Source organism: Aphelocoma coerulescens, chromosome 1, assembly GCF_041296385.1.
Source record: "Aphelocoma coerulescens isolate FSJ_1873_10779 chromosome 1, UR_Acoe_1.0, whole genome shotgun sequence".
In the NCBI taxonomy this organism is placed as follows: domain Eukaryota; kingdom Metazoa; phylum Chordata; class Aves; order Passeriformes; family Corvidae; genus Aphelocoma; species Aphelocoma coerulescens.
This window is the reverse complement of record NC_091013.1, coordinates 116400582-116425809: the sequence shown is the minus strand read 5'-3', so window position 1 is coordinate 116425809 and position 25228 is coordinate 116400582. Positions and strand designations below refer to the sequence as shown.

General features: G+C 37.0%; 1 protein-coding gene across 7 annotated transcripts in view; it reads left to right on the top strand.

Annotated features, from left to right (window-relative positions):
* Positions 1-25228, top strand: part of LOC138116373 (ephrin type-A receptor 6) — a 320669-nt gene that overhangs the window by 25898 nt on the left and 269543 nt on the right. For all 7 annotated transcript variants that reach the window (XM_069025637.1, XM_069025630.1, XM_069025715.1 and 4 more), the window contains exon 2: positions 1244-1907. In XM_069025637.1, coding sequence (XP_068881738.1) covers positions 1262-1907 — 646 coding nt within the window. In that variant the 5' untranslated portion in view covers positions 1244-1261. The remainder of the gene's footprint in view (positions 1-1243; positions 1908-25228) is intronic.

Genomic DNA, 25228 nt, shown 5'->3' with positions numbered 1-25228 from the left:
TTCCAAGTATTTTAGATGTGGGATGGTTAGATTACTAGTTCTATTAAACAATTTTGCACATTTTGAACATTTTTCTTGGCCAAAGAGGAATTCATCTAAAATAGGAGATGTCAGCAGGCTATGTGGAAGCACAGTGGAAAGGCCCAGGTGCACAGCATGAGAGATCTGCTTTGAATGAACTAAAGCACTGACCATGTTTGATCAATCCATTTTGTTTTATTCTTTGAAACCACTTATTGAAGTGCTGAGGCTTTACTTTCCTACAGAAAAATAGATTTATGGTATTAACTGTGTGGTTAACAGCTAACTTTAGGGCTTTAATTTCCAAGTTCAAATTGAGATACTGATTCAGAGTGAATATATAAATATTTCTGAAGAGAATCTCCTGGTAAGAGGAGGATATTTTGGATATTTTTTTTCTTCCTTAATAATTTTGAGACAGTAGCATGTTGAAGCTTGCTTTATTTTAAGATGGCCTATGCCAGTTTGGAAGGTTGTTCTATATTTTAAAAACTATGTTTTTTAAACCACCTACCTACTCTTTAATTCTGTTTGGTGTGGTGGGGAGATGTTTGGTGGGTTTTTTGGCTCTTTTTTTCTTTTTGAGACCTCTGGAGCATACAGCACATGATGTATGCTTTTAATGTGACTTTAATGTTGGTTGGTTTTGGTTCTTGTTTTGTTTTCTGCTGCTTGTACCCCGATGGATCAGTACATCTAAAAGCCAAGCTAAAACTTCTGGTGGGACACAATATTTTTGGATTCAGAACTATAAATAGTTCTGTGTTTTGATAAGAAAACCTCTCTAGTGCTACACTGATATTATGACTGCTTAGTAGAAAGTTGACTCAGATATATTGAAGCTATTTTTGGGATGTTAGTAATACTTTGGAGTATCTGATTATGTAATAAGCATTTGGTGAGCCTTTGATATAAAATATGTGAATATATATATATATAAAATATAAACACAGCCTGTATTTCCTTTTCTGCTAGGCCCCAGTCATTTTTTAATCTTTCTATTAATAGAAACATTATTATTATATATTATCAGTGTGGAGTTTCTGAAATAAAACTTGTGTAGTGTTCTGTAGTTACCTTCTCTTAACTACTGTCTTTCCACTAAACTTGAAGTAATTAATTTCATAATTAAGCCACAGGTGCATAGACATGGGGCGTGTGTGTATGCATATGCACAATACATGTTTTTCCTGGTTTTCAAACACTTTCGTTTTCTTTCCAGTGGGATGCCATAACTGAAATGGATGAACACAACCGTCCCATTCATACTTACCAGGTGTGCAATGTGATGGAGCCCAACCAGAACAACTGGCTGCAAACCAACTGGGTCTCCCGCGACGCTGCGCAGAAAATCTACGTGGAGATGAAGTTCACCCTGAGGGACTGCAACAGCATTCCGTGGGTGCTGGGGACCTGCAAGGAAACCTTCAATCTCTACTACATGGAGTCCGATGAGCCTCATGGAGTAAAATTCAAGCCAAACCAGTACACTAAAATTGATACTATAGCTGCTGATGAGAGCTTTACCCAGATGGACTTGGGCGACCGCATCCTCAAACTCAACACCGAAGTTCGTGAAGTTGGGCCCATAAACAAGAAGGGATTTTATCTCGCTTTTCAGGACATTGGAGCATGCATTGCTTTGGTGTCAGTCCGTGTCTATTACAAGAAGTGCCCTTTCACGGTCCGTAACTTGGCCATGTTCCCTGACACCATTCCAAGGGTGGATTCTTCCTCGCTGGTGGAAGTACGGGGCTCCTGTGTGAAGAGTGCTGAGGAACGGGACACCCCAAAGTTGTACTGCGGGGCAGATGGGGATTGGCTGGTGCCTCTGGGACGATGCATCTGCAGTGTGGGATATGAAGAACTGGATGGTTCCTGCCATGGTAAGAAAACATTGTTCAATTTTTCATTTCTTTAATTTTTAGGAGAAGTCCTATACTGTTATATGTACTTTGTGTATTCTCTTGCACTGTCCATAATAGCTCCAAAATGACTTGAGAATAAGGTGCTTTTTTCTGTAGTGGTGGTTGTAAATAATGAAATCTCAGTGGCTGCTGAGGCTGGCTGCTGTGATCAAACATTTGCTTCATAGCAAAAAGGGAGAGAGAGAGTCCATATGCATCCTTTCCACAAATGACTCTGCTGTTTTGCGCAAGAGTTTCTCAGATTGGATGGTGTTACACAAGCTGCACAGCAACCTTGGATAATAGAGAGCATTAAAAGCACTATGCACTGTAATCAGAAAATGAAATTCACTTTGTTGTCTGATCTTGCTGGCATTAATTATCAAAATACATTCGTTGCAAAGATACCATGTTGACAATGCCATTATTGGAAGCCAGCATAATTTTGTACATAAGGTCAAAAGGTTTCTCTCTTAATGGGATAAGGATTTTCTCTGAAACTTTAATGCTGAATGAATTCCTGTCCATTATGCAAGTGAGTCATACACTAGATCTGTACATAAGCAATATAGCCAGCAGCCAAAGTGCCAGAAATGTTTTCTGCAGTACATTGACTCCACTGGTTTGTTCAATTGGCAGCTTGATCTGCTGAACAGGTACCTTCTAAATGAAATGGAGTATCCAAAGCCACAAGTTTTTGCATCTTTTTATCTATTTGCCCTAAGAATTACAAATTACTGTTTTAGAAAATTCCAATCTAATAGAGCTTCCCCATGTTTTAAATTAACTTTCATAGGTTGATGTTGTCCATTTAATCTTCTACAGTGAATCTAAATATTTGTGTTATTTTTTTCTGACAGTTTTTCAGAGTACATTTGTTTTGCATTGCTTTTTGAATGTCATGTCCAAGGTAAGCCCAACTGCTTGAGATGCTTTCATAACTAAAGAGCACAATTTAATTTCAGTAGTTCCTGCACTGCAGTGTATAAACCATGAGTGGAAGGGTTATGTCAGGGTGGCTATGTTTGTGCTAAAGCTGGTGGTGGAGGTGGACATGTGGAGAGCTGGGAATGCATTTGTACAATGGGATTTTTTCAGTGTGACTGCTGAGTGTTGTGAACTGAACCATGATACAGATGTGTGTTGATGGGCATCTTTCAGACAGCCATAATGTTCTTTTTGTGACTTTGCTTCTTGGCTGAGACATGAATAACATTCAGAGTTTAAAAGAGTCATTGCTTGTCAGTAAATCCTGAGCTGACTCTTTAATACCCATTAAATCAAAAAATACCTGAACTTTACTAACTGTCTGAGGGAACGTTTTTAAAATTTACATTGAGCTTGTTTTCAGAGAAGCAGCAAGCTGGGGACTAGATGGGGAAGAAGTAGAAACCTCTCTATCTTAGCCTGATACAACCTGATATATATTTATAAAATTTTCATGTCTTTTGGGTCCTTCCCCCAAATCCCAACCCAAAGCCCTTCTGTCCCTCCCATTCCTCTGCTGGAGTTGCAAATCTAAGTCTTGAAAGTATTTTGCACCATTCTGTCAGTGCTTTGTGCAGGCATAATCTGTTACGTACTTGGGAGAGAACCTTTCTTCTGCATGAAAATAACAGTCAAAATAATAATTTTGTATTTTGAAGTCTATTCTTACAAATAATTGGGTGGTGGGCAATACTTGGTAATAGTTGAATATATTTTTCCTACTTTTAAATGGTGTCAAACTTTTTATATCCCAGCCTGTGGATTAGTGAGGAATAAGCCCTTCATGGCAAATATGGCTTATCTGTCACAGAATTTCAAGAATAATATTCTATTTTGATATTTGTGGAAATAGCGAGTCTCTATTCACAAAATACAGGATGGCATAAGGAAGGATATTCTGCCTTTGTCATTGCTCATTGTTTTGCAAAGCAGTAAGAATGGGGCTAAAAAACAGCCTTTGGTCAGTTTTACTTCTGCTGTTAAAAATCATAGGTTATTTTCAGCTGCCTAAATCTGCTTTACCTGCTTCCCTAACTGGCAACACTTCAGTTATTTCAATTGGGTTTATGCACCTCTCTCTGTCTATGGATCTCTCAGTATTCCCTATCCATTCTATTTTCTTTTAAAAGCATCATTTCATAGCCAAAGTTTCTGAGAATTCCCAACTGGATTTAAATATCCATACCTATTAAATATATACCCCAATGTGTATAATTAGCTCAGAGGAATATTAACAGGGCATTTTTTGCTAATTTGGGACTGTCTTCCTCTTCTGGAGTCAGTGGGGGAAAAAGTGGCATTGACTGCAAGAGATTCCCAGGTACTTGTGTGTTCTGTACATTTTTGAATGGGATAACCTCAAATATACCAATCTTCTCTAAACTTACTACGTAAACAATCTGAGAGTCTTTGATTTGAATTTACTTTTCAAGATTTTTCCACTCAAAATCCTGAAATAGCAGCATCATTCACGTGTTGTTCTGTTTCTTTAGGCATTAATAAATAAATTAGAACCAATAATTTGGCAATGCTAATCAGAAATGGCTCTGATGTGAACTGCTGGCTTTTGCTAATTCATTGACACCAGCCCCATTACCAAGTTGCAGCTTAGAAGGAGGAGATGCTGCACAGGATTCTGGTAAATAACAATTAAAAGTGGCATGTTCAGTACTCTGTGTTCTCTGAATGTCAGCCCAAGACAAGAGTTGTGCTAAATTTAACAAGTGTATAATATATACAGGTCATACCAGGACTTCATGGTGGGTTTTTTACATAGGAACGAACAATCATGACAAGGAGCACTCTGCAAACTTAATCATAATGGTTCAGTTCTGTTTGGGCATGATACAGAAATAATTGGATGACTGTTAACTGAAGTTTGACTTTTTAATGATTTACCAAAAATTATCTGAATTACTCAAGGTTAGGAATTAATTGCAAAGAAAAATTCAATTATATATAGCAAATACTAATTATTATAGTAATTTCAGATTTTACTTTAGTCTTAACCAATCAGAGTGTGAAAGTATATTTCACCAGCCATAAAAAGTTGATTCTTCATAAGGAATGCTCTCAGGAAGCCACCACTTCCAAAGTGAGGTAAATATGGTATAGTTGAAGCAATATTAAGTGTTAAAAATGTAAAACAGGCACTGACAGACTAACCTGGTTTATTTTAATTGAGACAAATAGACTAAGAAATGAAAATGTAAAATTCAAATCCTCTGACCTTGAGTTGACTGAACAACACTTCTCAGGGATACTAATGCCTGAACACATGGAGTTTTTAATTGAACAAATGCTTCTTTCCATTATTTATCACTTGAATTTGTGGCAATGTTTCAGTGTTAGGCTGCCAAAGTAGAAATCCTATCTTTGTTCTTTAGCCCTTCCATCTGATCCAATTAGAAACTACTCTCATTTTTCAAATACTAACTAATCCCCTCCTCATTTATGTACCTGTAGTGTGGCTTTGTTATTGGGAAACCAAGCAGTTCATGTTATAGTCGTGCTTTTTAGTTACCTGTATGCTGGCATCAAAATGGGAAAAGGGGGGAATAAAGTACTTTGGAACTGCAAGTTTCAGAGTTGCAGAGATACAGGAGTGTGTAAAGTTCCTTTTGGTTTTTCTTCCACGTGTTTATTTGCTCAGGAGATCTAATCTTTACCAGGCACTGAGGGCAGCATCTTTAAAGGAAAAGCATAGAAAGTTTTGACTTTGACTAAAGGGACAAAATGAGATTAAATACAAAATTTTCAGTGGCTAAAACTTATCTTTTTAAGGGAAAACCTTTCCGCCAGAGTCCTTCCTGCAGCAGAGTTGGGGCTGTTCATTTGTGTTGCAGTAGATCCTTAAGATACAGCGTGTAAAATTCCAAATTTCTGTTTCCTGCCAACTCCCTTTTGCACAGCCAGAGACAGGAATTTGTCAGAGGCTGAACGAGTGAAGGACTAAGAGGATCCACTGACTGTTTTGTCTCTGTTGCAGAATAGGGCAATCACAATTCTCTCTGCTTTGGTCTCTTATGGAGGTAATTTAAATAGCTGTCTTCTAATTCATTGTTTTTTTAATAGTATCTGTGACTTACTGGTCAGTTAAAAAAAATGAAATAATACTATTTTTTTTCAAGTAAACATCCATACGTTTAATGAAATTTATTACAGATTCTCAACTTTGTGACTGCTCTGAAAGGTCTTCACACTTTTTTCTTATGGTTAAGCAATTTTATTTTTACATAATTTGTGAGTCTGCAGAGCTTTAGATTTCACCCTTTCAATGGTAGTACTTGAAACCTTTGTGATTATTGGTGATAGGGGTTTTTTTTCACTGAAAAACCTCCTCTTTAGCCTATGTCAGGCTGCACAACATCCGTGAACACTCAACACGTATTTTAACTTTCAATTCTCAATGCGGATAAAGTCGAATTGTGATTTGTCAATTCCAGATTCACCTCTTAGGTGGAACTGCTAAATAGATGTTTTTGGTGCAAGTCAAGAACAAGGATGGGGAAAAAAAATAGAAGTTGTGCATAACAGCAAATCTGTAGGTAAGAGTATAGAAAAGTAATTGATAATGACCTGTTCAAAGCTTCTGATATATTTAACCACATATAGCTGCTAGCAGATGGAAAAAGTCTGAGCCTGTATACATTAGGAAAAGTGTTTACAGTAGATGAAAACTTAACTTAAATTACTCTCTGTTCTGAAGGGACATTGCAGATGCTACTGGCAGCACTTCTATGTTCCTATATCCTGGTTTTAATTTCTAAATGGCAGGTCATGTGCCAAGCTATTTCAGGCTGTATCTCTTTCATTTGTACTTTTCCCACTTGCACACAGAAAAACATTTTGTCCTTAAGGCTTGCAATGAGTGTAAATTAAAAATAACATTGTTGCCTGGCTGAAATAGGAGGTAAATGAGGGATGGTGAACTGTGGTATGGATGGGGTATTACTTACTGTCAGAAGGATGAATTTTTTTAGTGAGTTGTACCAATCTGGAGAGGTCTGACTTGGCTGTACTCAGTAATTTCACCTTTTCTTCAATACTTTAAAGTTGTTTTGATGGCTCTTTCTGGTTCGGGGTTTGTTTTGTTTTCATTTGTTTGGATTTTTTCTTTTCATTGTAGCATTTTTGCATTTCCTTTTCAGTGCCTTAAAAATGTGGATATTTAAGTTAGTTACTGACTTTGATTTTTTTTTTTTTTTTGGGGGGGGGGTGTCATTTTGGTTTTGGGGGGTTTTTTCCTGCAACAAAGTGTTAGGAATTAAATAAGTATCTGAGGGCACCTGTCTTCAATAACTGCCTGAGTTAACAGCCAAAAAAATCTCAATGCTGTAAAAAGTCACACGGTAGCTCACAGCCAACCCTTTTCACTTAATGTACAGCCATCTGCAGATTGTTCAGCGAGGTAAATTGTAACACAAAGAGTCTGATTAAACAGCTGGAAGGGGGGTACTGCTACAAAAGTAAGGATTTAAAGAACAAAAAAAAAAACCCTTTACATTTGATACTACATAGTAAGGAAACTCCAGTGATAATAAATGAACAAAAGTTGCTTGCATATTCTTGTCGTGTCATACTTGCATCATTTGGAGCAATTAAAGACCCTTGGAATAGCCACTGTAACTTGGTTTCCAGAATATTTCACAGTAAAAATTCAAATCAAAGCCTTGATTTTCTAACTGCACCTAAATAAATTATGCATAAATACAAAACTTATTGTTTGCAAACTGGATTAATGTTGGCAATTGATGGTTTTTGCTCTGATGCTGAGGTGTGCGTTGAATGGAAACCTGCTTTGATAGTGGAAGAAGGAAGCCAGCTGAGGTTAAATAGCGAGTTTCAAACTGAAAAACTTCAATATTTTCTGTTTGTACACACAGACATGAAACTTCAGCAACAAAAGCATGCTGATAACCCAAGTGTGTCTTGCCTCAGGTTCTGCGTTAGTGAATATTGCTGGATATTGATCCTACCAGCTATCCTTGATAAACAGTAGACAAAAATTGTCCAAGGGACTGCAAGGATTGATTTTGTTGTTGTGTGTGACTTGGTAACAGAGCTGCATGATTTGACATTAGCAGCAGCCCACAGTAAATGAGTTACTTGCTCTTGCTCTGCTGAAAGAAGTACACTGCAGTGATGGAAAAATTGTGGTACTAATGGGAACAAGCTGTTTAACTTTTACAGAAAATATAAATACAAGTGCATCTGTACATCTGTTCAACTGTATGGTGACTTAAGTGCATTGTAAAACTGTTGTTCATTATTTTTTAACTTGAAGCTTCTCCTGTGTTGCCAAAAACCAGGAAGACTGACAGGTTGGATGGTGTAGTGTGGCAGGAGGGGAAGAAGGAATGCACTGACACTGTGTGGTACTTGTGTCCCTCACTGTCATAGGATTTGTCCTCAAAATGTGTCACATCCTAGAGACACTAACAGAAACTCTGCCTCTCTGTTCTTGGGTAGTGCAGCTTTTCCTTGCTTGCCACATTTTTTTTTTTTTTTCCTTCTGGGATCTGTAGCTAAAGCTTCAGCTTAAACATTTCCCATTAATTTGCCTTGTGAGATGTTCATTGCACTTCACTCATGATCAACCTTAACTGTTTCAACAATTAAATCTATTGAGTGGGGGTGAGTTTTGAGTGAAACCCTGGGCCTGCTGTATTTAATGAATGCAAAATTTCAGCATTGGTTGCTTGTGTCTTCCTACAGCTGAGGTTTTCCTGCAGCTGGAAGGGAAGTGTGGTGGGGGTTTTTTTATGGCTGAGTATATCCTCAGCATGTGGGTTTCCTCAGTGTGCTCAAAATGTCCATCTGAATTTGGATGAGGTCTTGTGACCAACAAATGGAGGAGAGTAAAATCATGATGTTTCACTTATAAAGACCTAGTAACGCCTGTGGAATGCAAAATGCTTTGTGCTACTCATGGAATTTGTTGAAAGTTGTGAAAGAGAAACCCTTTGTGAGGAAGCTGTGACAAACCTTGGCCACCAATTTACAAAGGAACATGACTGTGTGCACAGCACAATTGTTTTAAGGATTTCCATAGCCATTTCTTGCAGTAGAATAGCAGTTCTGGCATAATAAGGGCTTGATATATTTGTCTTTGAAAATTCAGTTTCTCCAACTGTTGTTATTCCTGTTGGAGCCCTGAAAAATAAACATAAGCTAAGAGAAAAAATTTTAGTCCTAGTGCTCCATGAAAGTTTACAAGTTCTTAACACTACAGTAGATTGTGGATTTTTTCAATAATTATTAGAAATATGACTCCAATTGTAATATATGTAATTCTAATTATATAATTATAATATATATTACAGATTATAATATATAATAGCTCAGAAATTCTCAAAATCTAGGAATGAGATTTTTTAAAATATTATTTTTCTTAGGCTTCTGAGCACAAGCATTTAAATTTATACTTTGAAATAACTGAAACATTTTAGAATATTATTATTTCAATATAGATTATGTCCCCTTTGAGAACTCATAAAGTGGAGATACAAAATCTGAAGATAATCACCAGTACTTCCTCCGAGGCAGGCTATTAATCAGTAACACATTCACAAATAAACCATAAAGTATCTTCTGTAATGAAACTGTTCCCATAGAGGTTTAGCATCATTTTATTCAGTCAATTATTCAAGCATTTGTGCTGAGAAATATAATTTCAAAAGTGATCAATAAGAGGTTTTCTCTGGCATGGTGTGGCCTAGGAATCACGAGCAGAAGCAAATGCATAGAGTGATTTCTGAGGAGGTTTGTCTTGAATACAAAAGAACACATGTGTGGGTGTTTAAAAACTTGAACTATATTTGCTTTTTGCAAGTCTCAGTAATAATGTAAATGAAACAAAATTTTCTTTAGTCAACATACTTTGCTTTTTCTTCCTAAAACTTAAGGTGGAAAGTAGCATGAAAAAATCAGTATCAGTTGTCTTAGAAAAATGTATGTGGACTGTAAGGTCATTCTCTGTCATGGGCAAACTTAGATTTTAAGGGCAGTGGTATTTGAAAGGTTCTCAGAAACCACACCAACCAAACTTTGTCGTGTGTGAGGCTTTATTTGGGCAAAGCAGTTTGGAGGCTACTCACAAGCTTAAGCTCTTGCTAAATGGGGGAAGAAATAAATGGCAAAGGCAATATTGTTAATGGCAAAATTTGACTGATACCTTTGTATAAGAGAAAAGGGAGGGGAAGCAAAACTCCCATGAAAGGAGAGGAACCACTTAGAGATTCTTTTCATCCTCAGTAGTTCTAAGAGAAGCCATGGAGATGGATGGCTTTTGAGCTGCACTGCTGTTTACTTTTGCAGGTCTCTTGGCAGGAAGAGAGGATCAGTAACTGGAGCTCCAAAATTGTCAGCTGCTACCTTAGTTTTGGATGCCAAATGCTGAAAAAGAAGCTCTAGGTCTAAAGGGCTAAATTAACAAAGATTACTGTCTGACATGTATCAAAACACAGTCCCAGAGTGTTCTAGTTGATGTGCTGAAAGCTCTCTCTTGAAGAGTTTTGTGGGATTTTTTTTGTTTGGATTATCTTCCACCCCCCCTTACTTTTACTTCTAGGAGTCCCATCAAATCCCAGGAGAATAGTCTGCTGGGAAGAGCCTTGAGTTCACAAGAGGTGGCTGACCTGGAGATGGTGACCTGTTGAACAGTCATTTCTGTGAATCTTTCTATGCTGCCAAGTAAATACATCAGCAAGGGAAGGTGATCCTTGGGAAGCAACCTGCTGCACTGAGCTTGTGCTGTTCTGGGAATGCGTCTGCTAACAGCAGAATAAATTATGTAAAACAGGTCTCGTACCTACCAGGGAAACATCTAACACAGTCAAGGACTGCACTTGAAATGTCTCTCTTTAAAGAAAAGTTGCTTCAAAGGGATACTGATCAAAGCATGAATAAATTCCCAAAGGACATGGAAATGTATGCATAGAGAGATTATACTCCAAATGCTAACAATGAATGTTTAGTTATTTGGTATCTGGCTATTATATAATAATAGTTATGTATGTGAAATGTCTTAATTTTGCTGTGACAGCTTGACTGTATTCCCAGATGTTAAATATTTCAAAGCTTATCTTACATATATTCATAAACAAGATGAAAGTGTTAATTCTAATTAAAATGATGCACATTTCTTTAGCAGCCCTAATAAAGTCCCTGTGGAACAGTGAATTTAATAGCAGTCTATCTTTTATGCAGAGTCAAAATGTAGATTTCATCTTTACTGTAAGCCGGTCTTCAAGGAGAAACTGAGCAGTCAAGATAGAACTGAAAAATCATATTAAAGAGTTACTTCAATATGTGCAGAATTTTACATACCAGTATCCGTGTGTATTGGCAGCTTAGAAAGAAATTGGGGGGGGGAGGGGAGTACAGGCAGGCAACAACCCTTCCCAAATTTAGTAAGTATTCCCCTGAAGTACATATTTCACTTGGTGACTATTTATAGGTCATGCTTGTGGTAATATTCCTCATCATATTTGCCTGCTACAATTTTTTCCTGCAATTAATTTTAATCAATATTTGAGAAACCACGGGGTTTTTAATGTAATTTTATACTTACACACATGTATGTTCAAGATGCCTTCATAAGGATAGCGAGAACTTGAATGTGGGAATCCTTGGGAGGTGAGAGAGTGAAATAAAAGATATAGAAGTATTTTTTATTTTAAGGCAGAATTAATTTTCCACCATGGTTAACAGAAAAAAGAAGCTAAAAAGTCAGGAGATGGTAAAGATGCTGGGGAGAGTCCAAGGGGAATGCCTGGAGACAGGGTTGGTTTGTAGCATTTAGGATACCAGGAAAGGCAAATCCCAGATTATGAGGGAAATGTACATTTTTCTTTTCGGGATCTGAATAGGCATTCTTTGACATGCAGTAAATTAATAATATATTTGATGACTTCTTTGTGTATTTCTCTTTGTAAACTAGGAATTATAGCCATTTTGCCTATTTATCTCAGTTGTGGAGTATTACAGCCCCAGTTACTGCAATTAGCAGGTCATGTTAAACCATGTTAGCAAGTGAAATGCTGTGAATGAACTTCATTTTGAAAAAACTCATTTCCAACTTTTAATAAAGACCTGAATTCTCTTCAAAAGAGAATTCTGGAGGAAAATTTAGATTGATTAGAATTTTTTTTTTGCCTTCTATATTCTTTCCTTATGAAACATTAAGTAAACTGATGGTGCAAAGTATAAAAAAAATAAAGTTATAGTTTCTTAGTGCAGTATAGAAAATTAAGAAGTCCTTTTTAAAAGGTCTTTGGATAGGTTGGATTTTTTTTTTTTTGTCTTCCCTGCAAACATGCAAAATGTTTAACTTTTGTCAGAAGGTCAGATTCTAATCACCAGGGATTAGTATTTGGGGTTGGAGGCATTCATGTTTGTTTTGGTTTGGTTGGTTTTTAAGTATTTCACATATATGTTTTTGTGTTGTGTGGGCTACATTGTTTTTTTTTAATTTGATCAGGTGACTAAAATTTTTAAATCAAATTTGACCTTTGAAACTTTCTAATAATTGATGAAAATCCAAATATTTAGTGAAAAGTTCCCAAATAAACTACAAGGTTGAACTGAAAAACAGCTAAACAATTATAGCAGAAGAGGATGAAGTCTGTATATATTGTTAATACCTCAGAGGAAATGGCCACTACATTGACAAGATCCCATTAAAGAGGTTTTTTAGTGCCTTGCACTGGTAGATGTCTCTGGATGGCTCCAGATGGTAAAGATGCTGGTCAGTCTGTGGGAGGCTGGCTGTGCTCCTCCTGCTGAACTTCCTTAGATTTTCCCTTTGGTCAATGGCTCGGATTAGCTGAAATAAAAGTAATTTTCACCCTTCTTTTCTATGTAACTGATGTGTTTAACTGTTTTATTAACTGCTGTGTCCCAACCTGTTCATAGCCACCACCAAACTCTGCAATCATGTCTGGTGAGCTGGCATCACCAGTTTTAGACTTAAAAATGCAAGAAGAGGCAAGAAATATTTATTAATCGGAATTAATCTGGTAGCAGGAGTGAGGTGCTACAGGGCCATATGGAACAAACCAGGCATTTCTCTCAAGTTAGACCTGAAGTAGACTGACAGATAATTACTGAACTATTCTTCTGGTCTGTGGACTTTTAAGAGGTTTAGAACTTTCAGTGCCAAATGCTGATTTGTGCTCATGGAAATACTATGCACTGAAGGCAGAATTTTCAATATCAGGCCACTTAATCATTAGCAGCTCTGGGTTCTGATCCTGATGAGACTTCTAAAATTAATTTGGAGATGGGGTGATGGTGCAGTTTGGGGATAGTGAATGAAGGGTTTGTAGTTTCCAAAGGAAAATAGTGGGTAATTTCCATTAAGGTCATGCAAATCAGAATTAAGTGGTTGGCTAAGTAATTAATACATGTGTACAAACATAATCAGAAAAAAAAAAAAAATCTAGTCATCAACTTTATAGCTCTGTAATCCTCCACTACTGTGATTTAAAACTTGTGCAACACTTCTCCATAGAGTTGGGTGCTTTGGTTTAGGGTTTTGGTTTGTTTTTTAAGTAAAAATGTGCAATATATGAAGCAAAGTTGCCAGAAAAATCTACTGTAAGGCTGTTTTATGCTGGGGACCTGATGCATGCAGGTGGATTACTGTTTTTAAACTTAGAAATAACTTCATGATGTGTTTAGATCTAAAAATGCCATAACATAAACTCCTGTGAATAGAGAAACCTTGCTTAAAACTGAACTCTTCCTCTCAGGGAGGAGGTGGCACTAAATGAGAATAAATTTTACAGCAACCCACTCATGCTCCAGGTAGCTGTTGCAAAAGAAGTGATGACCATATAAATGTAAAAATCTGCAAGTAATTTTGAGATTGCTCTCTGTGGACATGTTTTGTTGTTTTAAAAATACAGGTCATGCTACTCACCGTAGACTATGGAACGAAGTAATCTTTTTTTAAAAAATGTAAATGTAAAAATGCATGCAAGCTGCCTATGAATAAAATGATATGATTTCATAAAATACATTGCCTAGTCTAATGATCCCAAACTAACCCCATCATTTTAAAAACCAGCCTTGAGATTGCTCTTACTCCCATGAGTGCTAAATTGGAATAAATTTGTGTGACAGGATTGTAAGGGAAAAAGACCCACTGATGAAATACACCGTGATATCTCACCACTCTTGTACCAGTGCCTAAGTTCTTTTATCAACATACCTTTTAATCATTTACCAGTCTTTTTGCCAGTGCTGCAGTTTGCAAACAAGGTCTGCAAGCACTTCAGCCCCTGAAGGTTTTTGCTGGTGCGTTCTATCAGACGAGACCAGGCAGCATCTCTGGTCCTGAAATCCACATAGCAGAGATTCCTTATTGTGGTACTGACTCTTTTGCATGTATGTAAGAACTACTGCTTTGTAAACATCTTGTGAAGGCTGCAATTTTGTGATTTGAAGGAAGAATTTTATCCACAGTGGAAAAGCTTTAATTTCAAAATTCTCTAATTTTCAAAGGGGTTTTTGGTTGTTGTTGTTTGTGGGTGGTGGTTGGTTTGTTTTGGTTTATTTTTTTTCCCCTGGAGTAGTATCCAGTCTTCTTAGCAACAAAGGTAATATAATTTATAAGGAATAACAAGCAATGCTGGAATCTACTGGGCAGTAATATTTACAGTTAGTTGGAAAAAGAATTGTATAATAAAAGATTTTCCTTCAAGAGAAACCTGTAAAACTTATCTTTGCTTCTGATTTATGGACTTTGCTACACTTTAGGAATAAATTAGGTAAACCTAAAAGAACTGAAGGCTCAGTGGCTATAAAACAACCAATTGATTTTTGGCTAAATCTCTGTCTTCAGTAATTTTTACAGTTGCCTGCTCCCAAAAAAAGCCCACAGTGTAGCTACTATGGAAGCAATTTAAAAGTAAGTGGTATTTGATTGGCTCTTCATACCTACACCTTGTCCCTCTTTACCTAAGTGTTAATAGTATCAGCAGAGCAATTTAACCTGAAAATCAAGGACAAGGGCACAATGAAACTCTTCTGTTAATTTAGAAGTGAGTGGTAGTAATAGTAAAGATACTCAAGTAGGGTTTATTTTTTTGCTTTAACTTTCAGAATATCAGCACTTTTACTTTTCCACATAAATTCTCCTGGGTCTCTCTGCAGCTGCTTTGTTCTCCCTTCCTGAAGGGAGTGAGACTGTGCTTTCTTGTTGGCTTTTGTGGGCTTTATTTTTTTGTTTAAGGGTTTATAGTTTTGTTTTTCAAGAGAACTACAGCAGAGACTTAAAACATGGGCATTCTGCGGAACAGTCAGATGGTTACAATGGCTGTCATTCCTGAGAAAAGTCCATGATAAAGCTATTGAAATAATAATACGTAGCTCTTTTTCTCAAAAAGGACTTTGTGCCTGAGAGAAATGCATTATCTCAGTTCTACTGTGAGCAATTAGCTGTGGCAGGTATCTTGAAAAAGGGATAAGTTGAAAGAAACCTTCAAGTATTTTTCTTCATTAGACTTCTGGGCTAGTGACAGTGGGAAAATGCAGTGAATCCTTTAAAATATTTTAAAAATCAATACACTTTGCAGTTTGAATATATTGAGTATACAGAAGGTCAGTGATGTTGTTTTGGGCGTTACCATCTTAGCAATCTTGCTTAATACCCTGTTAAATCAGCGTAAAAATATTACGGTTTAACCCTTGCTACATTTCTTAAAGTAGTTTTTATTTGGTCTGAAATGTTACTACACTGCTGTACTCTGACCTTCTTGGAGTATTCATTCTGCATCCAAATTGTGCTGTAGCAGGATAGAAAGGGGGCAAAACTGGTTTTTTACATGTGGAAAACAGGCTGTGAGTGCATTTGAAAACTGTTTTGTCTTCACTGCAGAATTACAGCAAGCACTTTGATATTTGTGAGACTTAAAAATAGGAACAAATGAGTGAATGTATTTTATTTATTATCAGAATCCCTGAGATACTTACCTCTTTACATTTAAATATTGTCAGGACATTATATTTCAAAACATAGTAATTCCCTTGGGAGAGTGTTGTGGCAGAACTTGCTGTCATCAGTGTTCATAATGCATTTGCCAAGGAGTGTTTATCTCTCTCTTCTCCCTCAGGTTGTGATGCTTCTCTTCTGAAGGGATGTCTTCTGGTCAGTGAATTTCTCATTCTTTCAGAAAAACCATTTGCATATCAAAGGCCCGATAGGAGTAAACACACTTTATACTTCCATCTGTCATTCTCTTCCCATTGAGACACAAAATAAGAACAGTGTGGCAAGCGAGAGGTTTATTTTTTTGTTCTTTAATTCTATACCATTTTGCTTTGAAATATGAGGGATGCCTAGATACAGTTTTCAGTAGCTGTGCTTCTTTCTTATTAGGGTCTCTTGACTGAAGCTACCCTAAAAATAAAACTAGTACTCTTTGAAGAAGTGACACTTCTAAGACAAAAAAAAGAAAACCTTTGTTCTTAATCTCTTAACTCTGTGTTTTCTAATATTTAAAAAGGAAAAAAAGAAATTATTTCAGAACATCTTTGGTCTTTGCCTGGTAATAGAACTTGAACTCTGCGCATCTTTATCTTCTTGCAAATTAAATATTCTTAGTATTTTTTTTTAAAGCAGGCATAATTCCTTGGCACCTATGGGAGATGAGATCAGATTTTGTTTTCATTTCTCACTTCTCCTGCACTGGTTCCCAAGAGAAATTTTTCTTTGTAATTTCAAGGAATGAACTTGTCATAAACCAGGATTAGGGCTGTGTTAGAGGTTACCAGCAGTAATCAAAGTGCCATTATTCTGAGTGTGTGCATTCAAGTTAATTTTGAAACTGGAACTCATTCATTTAGGGGGAGTTTAGGTGAGCATCCAGCTCACATCTCTGCTCAGCCCAAGCAAGTCTGGTGCTAGCAGGGTGTTGCTGGTGTGAGCAGCAGCTACACGACAATCCCAAGGGGACAATAGCTCCTCTACTTATTAACCCCTTCTGGAATGGTCTCCACAGGCTCAGCAGGGAAAACACTACTGGGACTCTATCTCCCATGCCAGTGTGTGTTTCCATCAGAGCAACAGATCTCCCCCTTCAGCTTGCATCATGGAATTTTCAGGACAAAAAATCCAAATTCAGTGCTGAGTTTTCTGGTCTCTTTTCCCTTTTCATTATTTCTGCAGCTCTGGTGTTCATTACTTGACAGGAGTTCATTGTGTGAGACCAAAGAGAAGATCATCTGAAGTTTCTTTTTATAGTAGCTTGAAACCAAATCTGGATTTGCTGCCAAAGAGTTATATTATCTTTGATGGAGAGGATGAGTTCACAAACTCTTTGGAGCATGGATCTCATATTTTCACTTAAACTTGTATGTTACCAAGCCCAGTAGGGTCACAACCTCAGCTGGGTTCTTTGAGCAGTATTTTAAAGCTATAAACTTCTAAGGCATTTGCTTGGCAGTTCAGAATGCTGGATGCAGCCAAAGGCCTCACTCTCCGTTGTCCTTAGAAGTCGTCTTTTTGACAGAGGTTAGTGTAGAAGAAAAATATTCAGCTAAATGTCATCAATCAACTCTTGCGTCCAGTCTACCAAAAAAAAATTTTAAAAAAAGCTGCTGTGAAAGACCTCTAAATGAAGCTGGAGGTTTTCCTTTTCCCCTCAGTAAAAATTTCGCAGGATAAATTAATCTGGCAAGAACCACTGTGCAAATGCATGGGCTCAGTCAGTGAACAGGTGTAGCTACTGAACTAAATTATCTTCTGTCATGTGGGGATGCAATACAGCAAACTTTATTTTAAGTTCTAGGACAAATATGCCAAAAATAAGTCTCTAACATGACAGAATGCACACAAGGAGAATATCTTTGAACACTTTACTGGTTTCCTTCAACATTTTACTTACGCTTCTCATTCCCCATCAACAGCAGTACAGAAATTATTAGAAGAATATTGCAATATTTGGTATTTCTTTTCCCAGACTTTGGTTTGTAGAGCTTTCTTCTGCTGGACCTGTTTGTGGTAGGAGTTTGAAATAGAGGGGTTAATAAGGGGATTGTTGTTAAAAACCCAGATGCCTGTGTTTCCTAAAGAAAGAAACTTGTTTCGTAACTGGACTTTTGGGTCTTGGATACCATGACTCGAAATTGGTCCTCTGCATTGCTTGAAGGGCACACAAGTGACCCAATATGAAGACAGCTTCATATAAATTCCTTCGTAAATTAGGACAGTGATGTAAAGTGGCATCCAGTTATTACAAGGCCACTTGAAAAACTGAGTTATTATTCAAGTTGAGCTAAAAAAACCAATAGAATTTGACAAGACCCTGAATTTTTTTATCATGACCAACAAGTCCAGTAGACTTTTCATAAAAGAGACAGAAATCTTGGCAAGCTCTTCAAGGCTGTTGTCCCTTTCAGTGGTAACTTTCTATGTTGCTTTTCTTTCACTTAAGCTGGTTGCTTTCCACGTTGAAAGCCACAAATGATGGTCTTTGAGAAAGCAGAAACAAATATTACTTTCTAATTAATGCCACTGAAAACCACCCTACTGCTTGCACCATGTTTTTAATTTGTAGTGGTCTTAATTTTTGTTCCAAACAGATTTAAGATATAAAACCCTCTGTTGTTATGAAGATCTTGCCTGTGAGTTCATGGTTAAAAAGGCCCACACATGTCATTGGCATTTCTCAGGAGTACATATCTGGCAGTTGGATTAGATGATTATTGTAGTTCCCATCAGTTCTAATTAGCAATATTAGAGTCAGTCATCCAGCTAAGCATTTATTCTTAGTTTTGACCTGGATATTTGAAGAGAGTTATGGCAGGTTTATGCCTGTTAATGAAAAAAAACAACAAAAACCACCACACACAAAAACCCCAAGAAAGAAAGTCACTCTTGAGTATTTTTGGTTTTCTACCTTAAAAGAAACTTAAGCACATAATAAAACTCCTTCCCATTTTGTTTATTAGTATTTACAAATTGGGAAGGGGAAATGATGCTTTGAAAAGCCTAAATATATAGGTACAGATGTTTCTAGTCTTTTTTTGGTCTGATGAAATAAATGAGCATATCAGTCTCCCAATACGTTCTTTTTCCTTTTATTTTTTTCTTCTTATTAAAGCATTTTAATATTTTGGAAGGTCTGGATTCGTTTAGAAATCACCCTTTGCTATTACTTTCTCATAAACTTTGAGTACATTCAGGTAATGAAGAGGGGCTGTAAACAAATGATGCAAATCAGGACAGAAATACTTTTACTGGGCCTTCATTCTGTGTTTTGCTGCAGGTGGCAGCAGAGCCAAGAAACATTATGCAAACAGAGATGCATTGTCTGAACAACTTCAGAGCTGTGAAAAACATAACAAATTCTGGTAAAATTTAATGGCACATAAATAGCTTCCAACATGATCAGTAAATTTAAAATGCTATGCTGAGGCAGAAGAATGAGGCAGGTTGTTTGTACATTTGCTAAACTTTGGGAGAATTTTATCAAATACCGTATTGGTAATGGAAAAATCAAAATCTATTTTTTCTTCTCAATTTCACATGGATTAGATTAAAATGCAGTCAGTGTTGCTACTTTTAAGTTGTAAGGTAAGATTTTCCACAAATCTTTCTGTACGTCCCTCCATATATCAGCAGGGATAGTCCACAGAGTCTCTGGCAAGACTGGAATCTTAATTAAAGGAATTCCATGTTTTACATTAAAAAGTCTTTAGCAGTCTTAGCCCCTCCAAAGACATCGAAATTATATTGTAGCAATGAGATCTGCCTGGATTATTCAAACAATGAAACAGTTCAAACTGATCTTAACCATTGTGGCTGAACTTATCTTAACATAAATTGATAGCCTGGAGGTTAATGAGGGAAGATCATAAAATAGCTCCAGGAATCTTGGGCTTTACAAGGTCAGCAGTGTTGTGGAACTGAGTTAGACAAGAAGGAACCTAAGCTGCCTTAAGCTGCCTGCATTTGTTTGGCCAATTGCAGTGTCAAGAGTGAAAAGTTTTTTTTACTGAAAGTACATCTATTACAGTATTGATTCAGCCAGCAGCTGAAGGGGAAAAAGGATTGAAAATTTCATATTTAGCAGGAGGTTTCTTTGAGAAGGTACTCAGATCATACAAACTAATCACTGCTGGAGGAATGATGGCTTGTGTTAGCAGGGTTGATGAGTAATTGTAGCAAAAGTGAGAAGCCAGATGCTTTGTGTTCGTTAGGAAAAAAAACCAAGCAGTGATATTGTTTAGAGTCTATCTGCAAGCCTCTGCATCATCAATACTAAGAAAACAGGTTATAAAGATACCCTCGCCATGTTTTGTCACTGTGTTATTCAAATTAGCCAAATGCTCTAAATGGTAGAACAGAAACCTGTGTGCTGTTTAAAAGCTGCCACAAGAACTTCCCCAAAGATGCACTTATAGCCCGTTTTGGCTCCCACAAGTGATTGCAGAGTCAATGAGTTGTCATTGGACAGTGCAGTGTCTACAGACTTAGCTGAGAATTGGCTTTTTAAAATCATTTGTGCAGGCTTGATGGAAGGTGAGGGAGCTTCTCAGTAGGAATAATGAAATTATTCTGCAGGTATTTATGAAGCAGGAAAGCACAAAAATGCCCAGCTGGAAAGGGTGGTAATGAGGGTTGGTGTTTGAAGCCAGCTAGAAAGAGTGGAACAGGTAGAATGCTGAGAAGTGAGCTTAAGTAGACCACAAGCAGCTCTCAGGTGCTTTTATTTAACAGTATAAAGGGGGAAGAAGGATAAAAAATGAGATGCAAGAACATGCAGAGGTGATCTTTGCAATAATATTCTGAACAGGGATGAGCAGAGAAAAATGTGTTGGGAAGGCAAGAGAAGAGGGAGTTACAGCAATTCAGTCTTAATAAACGAACTTGAATGTCTTGGGAATGTAATAAAGAACCACAGGCAACATCTGTCTCCATGGAGGAGAAAGCAGCATTCTGATAGGAGTCTGGTCATTTAATCTACTGCACAAGTGGCTAAGAACAATATTTATAAAGCTTCGCTTGAATTAAGTTGATCAAAGTCCATCTGGAAAACAACACTTAATGGCCTGGTGTGTTTATCAATAGATGTTTCCTCAGATCATCCAAAAAATCATGACTGTTTATGCTTAATCATTAGTAGAAAATCAGTAGAATTAAGTAGCAAATAGAACACTATGAATATATTGAATATTTAATGTAAGAGCAGGAGTTTCTAGAAATAGGGACTTCCATCCTTAGACACATTGTGTATAATTGAAATAGTAGGTTTAAATTTTTTTGAATATGACTCCAAAGAAAGATGAATTTTTGTACTTTGCTGGTTTGTACTCCTTTACCTTACTATTTATTTTACAACATATGATAGAAACCCATGATAATATATCATTATTTAATATTTTCCCTTATTTAGACACATATTGAAGGATATTTTGAGGATATTTTGATCCTCTTAAGGTATATTTAAAATGCATTTCCCATACACAGCTAGATAAACACACATTTACTTTCTCCAACATACTGAGGCTATTATTTTTTTTTTCTGGGATTATTTTGTGTGATGCAGCACTGAATTCCTTCACAGATGGGCTGTTCTTGTTCTTCCAGTATCTGAGGATAATTATCATAGCAATTAGATAAAGAGATTGGGTTCCATTTCACATGGGATACTGGGTGATTTAGATTGATCGCGTAAGAACTGACATGATTTTGAGTCTGAGGCTTGTGTTTTGGGGGCTTTTGTACATAATTATATTTTCAAGTATTTGTGAAACCAATGCCAAAGCATTCTTACTGTTTAATGCTCTCAGAACATATGCTTGTAGTCTCCAGTGCTTTCCAAATAACTCCAGCATTGTCGTTTTGTCTTAAGCCCAGACTGTTCATTTTGACAAATGTCTGGTAAATTTAGAGGCTATTAAGCATTGTTGTAGTGCCAGTTATTTTTCAACTGAACTTGTCACTTCTTGTGCAGATAAAACTTCCTTTTGCATTCATGCTGCTTTGAAGAAACATAAAAAGGAAATATTTTCAATTCTTCTACTAGAAGTTATTGCAGTATAGAATACCGCATTTAACATATGTATTTATTTTTTTTTTAGTAGGATTTTGCATATCTTTACCTAGGAGGATTAATTTCCTTCCAAAACATTATTTTTTTCTCTCTTCTGCAGACTGAGGTATAGCTGTTTGTTCCACATAAATGTGATTTGGACAGAGAGAACAATGAATATTACTTCAAAATAAAGACGTAACAGCAAGAAAATATTATTTCCTATTTTAGTTTTGCTGTATAACACTTGGCCTTTTATTTGAGATTGTGTTTTTCCAGGAATAAGCTGCACACTTTCAGGGATCTTAATTTGATATGTCATCTGCTTCTATCTGCATCTCCAAAAACGTCTTGTTATTTGATGAATTTAAATCTCAGTATGAGAGCTGTTCCTGGAATGCTCCATTCTGTGGTAGAGTTTCCTTTTTTGACCTAAGGCATTAATTTTTGATCTTGCCTGTGTGCAGCAGTGACTGTGCTGCAGTGACATTCATCCCCTGTATTCTGAGGCTGGGTAACCCTGCTGTGATGTTTTATGGGTGTGCAGTCTGTGTCCTGCTGAAATGAAATGAGTGAAGCCTTTGCTCTCACATCACCAGTGATGATTCTGGCACCTAACAAGGCACACATTCTTTTAACAGAAGATTTCTGTGTGCTGTCCTTTGTTTTTCTCAGGACAGGCTGTAACTACGGGAACTTAATCCCTTGAGAGAACATTGGCGAACCACATGAGAGTTTGCAGGGCATTATTTACCTCTAGCTAGAAGTGAGGCTATTGACTGTAGACTATTTTAGTTCCCAGCATTTATTTTATAACAAGAAATCTTATGTTTTGTTGGGGTTTTTAAAAGAAGAGTGTGTGAGGAGGGTGATGACTGATGCTATCCATAAATAACTCTAAGCCATAGAGGTATCTTAGTATTTTGTACTGTTACCAATCATCGGGTATCTCAGCACCTCCCATTTTAAATCATTACACAGAGACATTCCTGATGATTTTCATGGAAATGGAATAAGGCTGCTTGTTTTGGAAAGCTTTGATTTTAAGTGCAATCTTCACCAGAATTACTTGTTGCCAGTCAAGTGTGAAGGAGAGAGCAGATCACACACAGCCTTCCCTTGGGTTTAGGACTATATTTGCAGTCATTGCTCCTCTTGAGGGTTACTCAAACTACTGGCGTTATTGACACCAATTCAAAGGACTTGGAGTATATAAATACTGGCACCAAGCTGCTGGAACCTCTTCCATTGTTTCCACTGACTATCAAAGTTAATCCAGTGCATCATCCAAAGGAAGCATTTTCGGTATCCCCAAAGGAAGGCACAGTTGCTGCTCCACTTTGTGTTCCTTCAATGCAGCCTGGAAAAGTTTCAGCTGAGTCTGCCAGAAGTCTTGTCTTCTTCTCAGGTCCATTAATGCAGTCTGTAACCTGACTGTAAGTATGTAAGTCTCTAAAGCAGTGTCCTGGGCATTTACTTCTATGCATGAAAAATAAGAGTAGGGTTTATCTTGCCTTTATGATTGAACTGTCTCAAGTGGTTTGATTGCAAAGCCTTACTATCCACGAATCTGCACAATATAGAAGGAGTTTGTTTGGTGTTTGTATAAACCTGTAAAATTACTTACTTACCTTGTTTTTTCACATTGTTCTCTTCTAAACAAGCACTTGAGATCCAAAGCAAAACAGAAAATCAAAGCAGAAATGTCCTTAAGTGTCATGAAGTAAATTATTTAAAGGACCCTCAGTGTCCCCAGAAAACCTGTACACTCAGATCTTGACTGAAGGTGTTTGCTCTCAAAATGTCTGACATCATCAAATCCTTTAATACTGCAAAGCTTTTAAGTGACACTTCCTGCAGAACTGCATCCCACATACCTTGTACTTAAAACTCTGCAGAAACATTGAGATTACCTTGACCAAAGGTTATCTTTTTGCACCTAGTGTGAAGTGAAGAAGGGGAGCTACATAGCTACAGCCAGCCCCAAGCCTAAGAATGTCTGAGTGTTGCCGTTTTGAACTAGTTTATGGGGGAGATCACCAGGAAAAGGGGATACAGAGGAAAGGAAAGGGACTCTGGGGTTATAGACCTCATTGTCAGTGTGCTGTGACTCATGCTCTTCCAACTTCTGCACGGTTGGATGCACAATATTTCCATGTTCTCCGTGTGATAACGTGACTCAGAACTCACCCCAGTGCAGAATAAGATGTTAGAAGTGCATTTAGGGGTTTCTTGTAAAACCATCAACCATCTGACGAACAGAGCTTGCTGCAAAGTACCAGCTGGAATGGTACTAATATTTCAAGCTGAGCACAAAATCTATAACTAATTTGAACCTTAATTTGAGTAGCACTTTTGAAAAATAGTTATCTATAGATGCATTAGTTAAAGCATCATGTGGAACATCCTGACCAGTGCATAATTTGACATATAAAAGTCAATATAGTGAAGTCAAAGAGTAAACTCTAATGAGGTACTTAGTGATTTGAATTCCTAGGATCAGAGGGGCTTGACGGGATATTCTTGATATTGGAATCTTGTACTTACTGCAGTTTTCTTCTTTGCTAACTTTGGAAATTATATTATCACTTATCAATTCTAATTGATTTTAACCAATTTGTAGTAACCCAGATACACACAGTTCTTTCTGCTGGGCTGTCACTGGAGTGAGAATAATTTAATCCTAATTGTATTTGTTGGATCCTGCAGTGATAATATCGTAATTTTTTCACCTTATTGTAGAAGGAGGCAATTCTTTACCATGAAGAAAAGAAAGTGCAATTGAATTAACTGCTGGTGACCATCTGAAAGTGTTTTGTTTTTCATTGCTGTTACTCTTTCCAGCATTGCCATCTGTATTCCACTAGGCTAAATGAGAGATGTTGAGGATTAAAATAGGAGAAACTATAAATAAAACTTGTGCTAACCAGACACACCCAGATTTCAGATATGCTGTGCTCTTTTGATTCTGTTTTAACTCTCCTTTATACAGAGCTGAGAAGATGCATTTATATAATTTTGCTGTTGACCTTCCCTTATCCACCTGCCTTCCTAACTCTTTAACTGCTGTACCAGTCACGTACATTGTACTGGGTTTCAATCTTGAAACAGCTTTACAAGTAAAAGTTCTATCAGCTGACATGGCTTTTGTTCCTAAACTGCCAGTATTATATGAAAAAACATAAAATGCAAGGTTTGGCTAGCATTGACTGGCTTTGACTCGTGTTTGTAGCAGCAAAAACGGATGGTGAAGCTCAGGAATGAAGA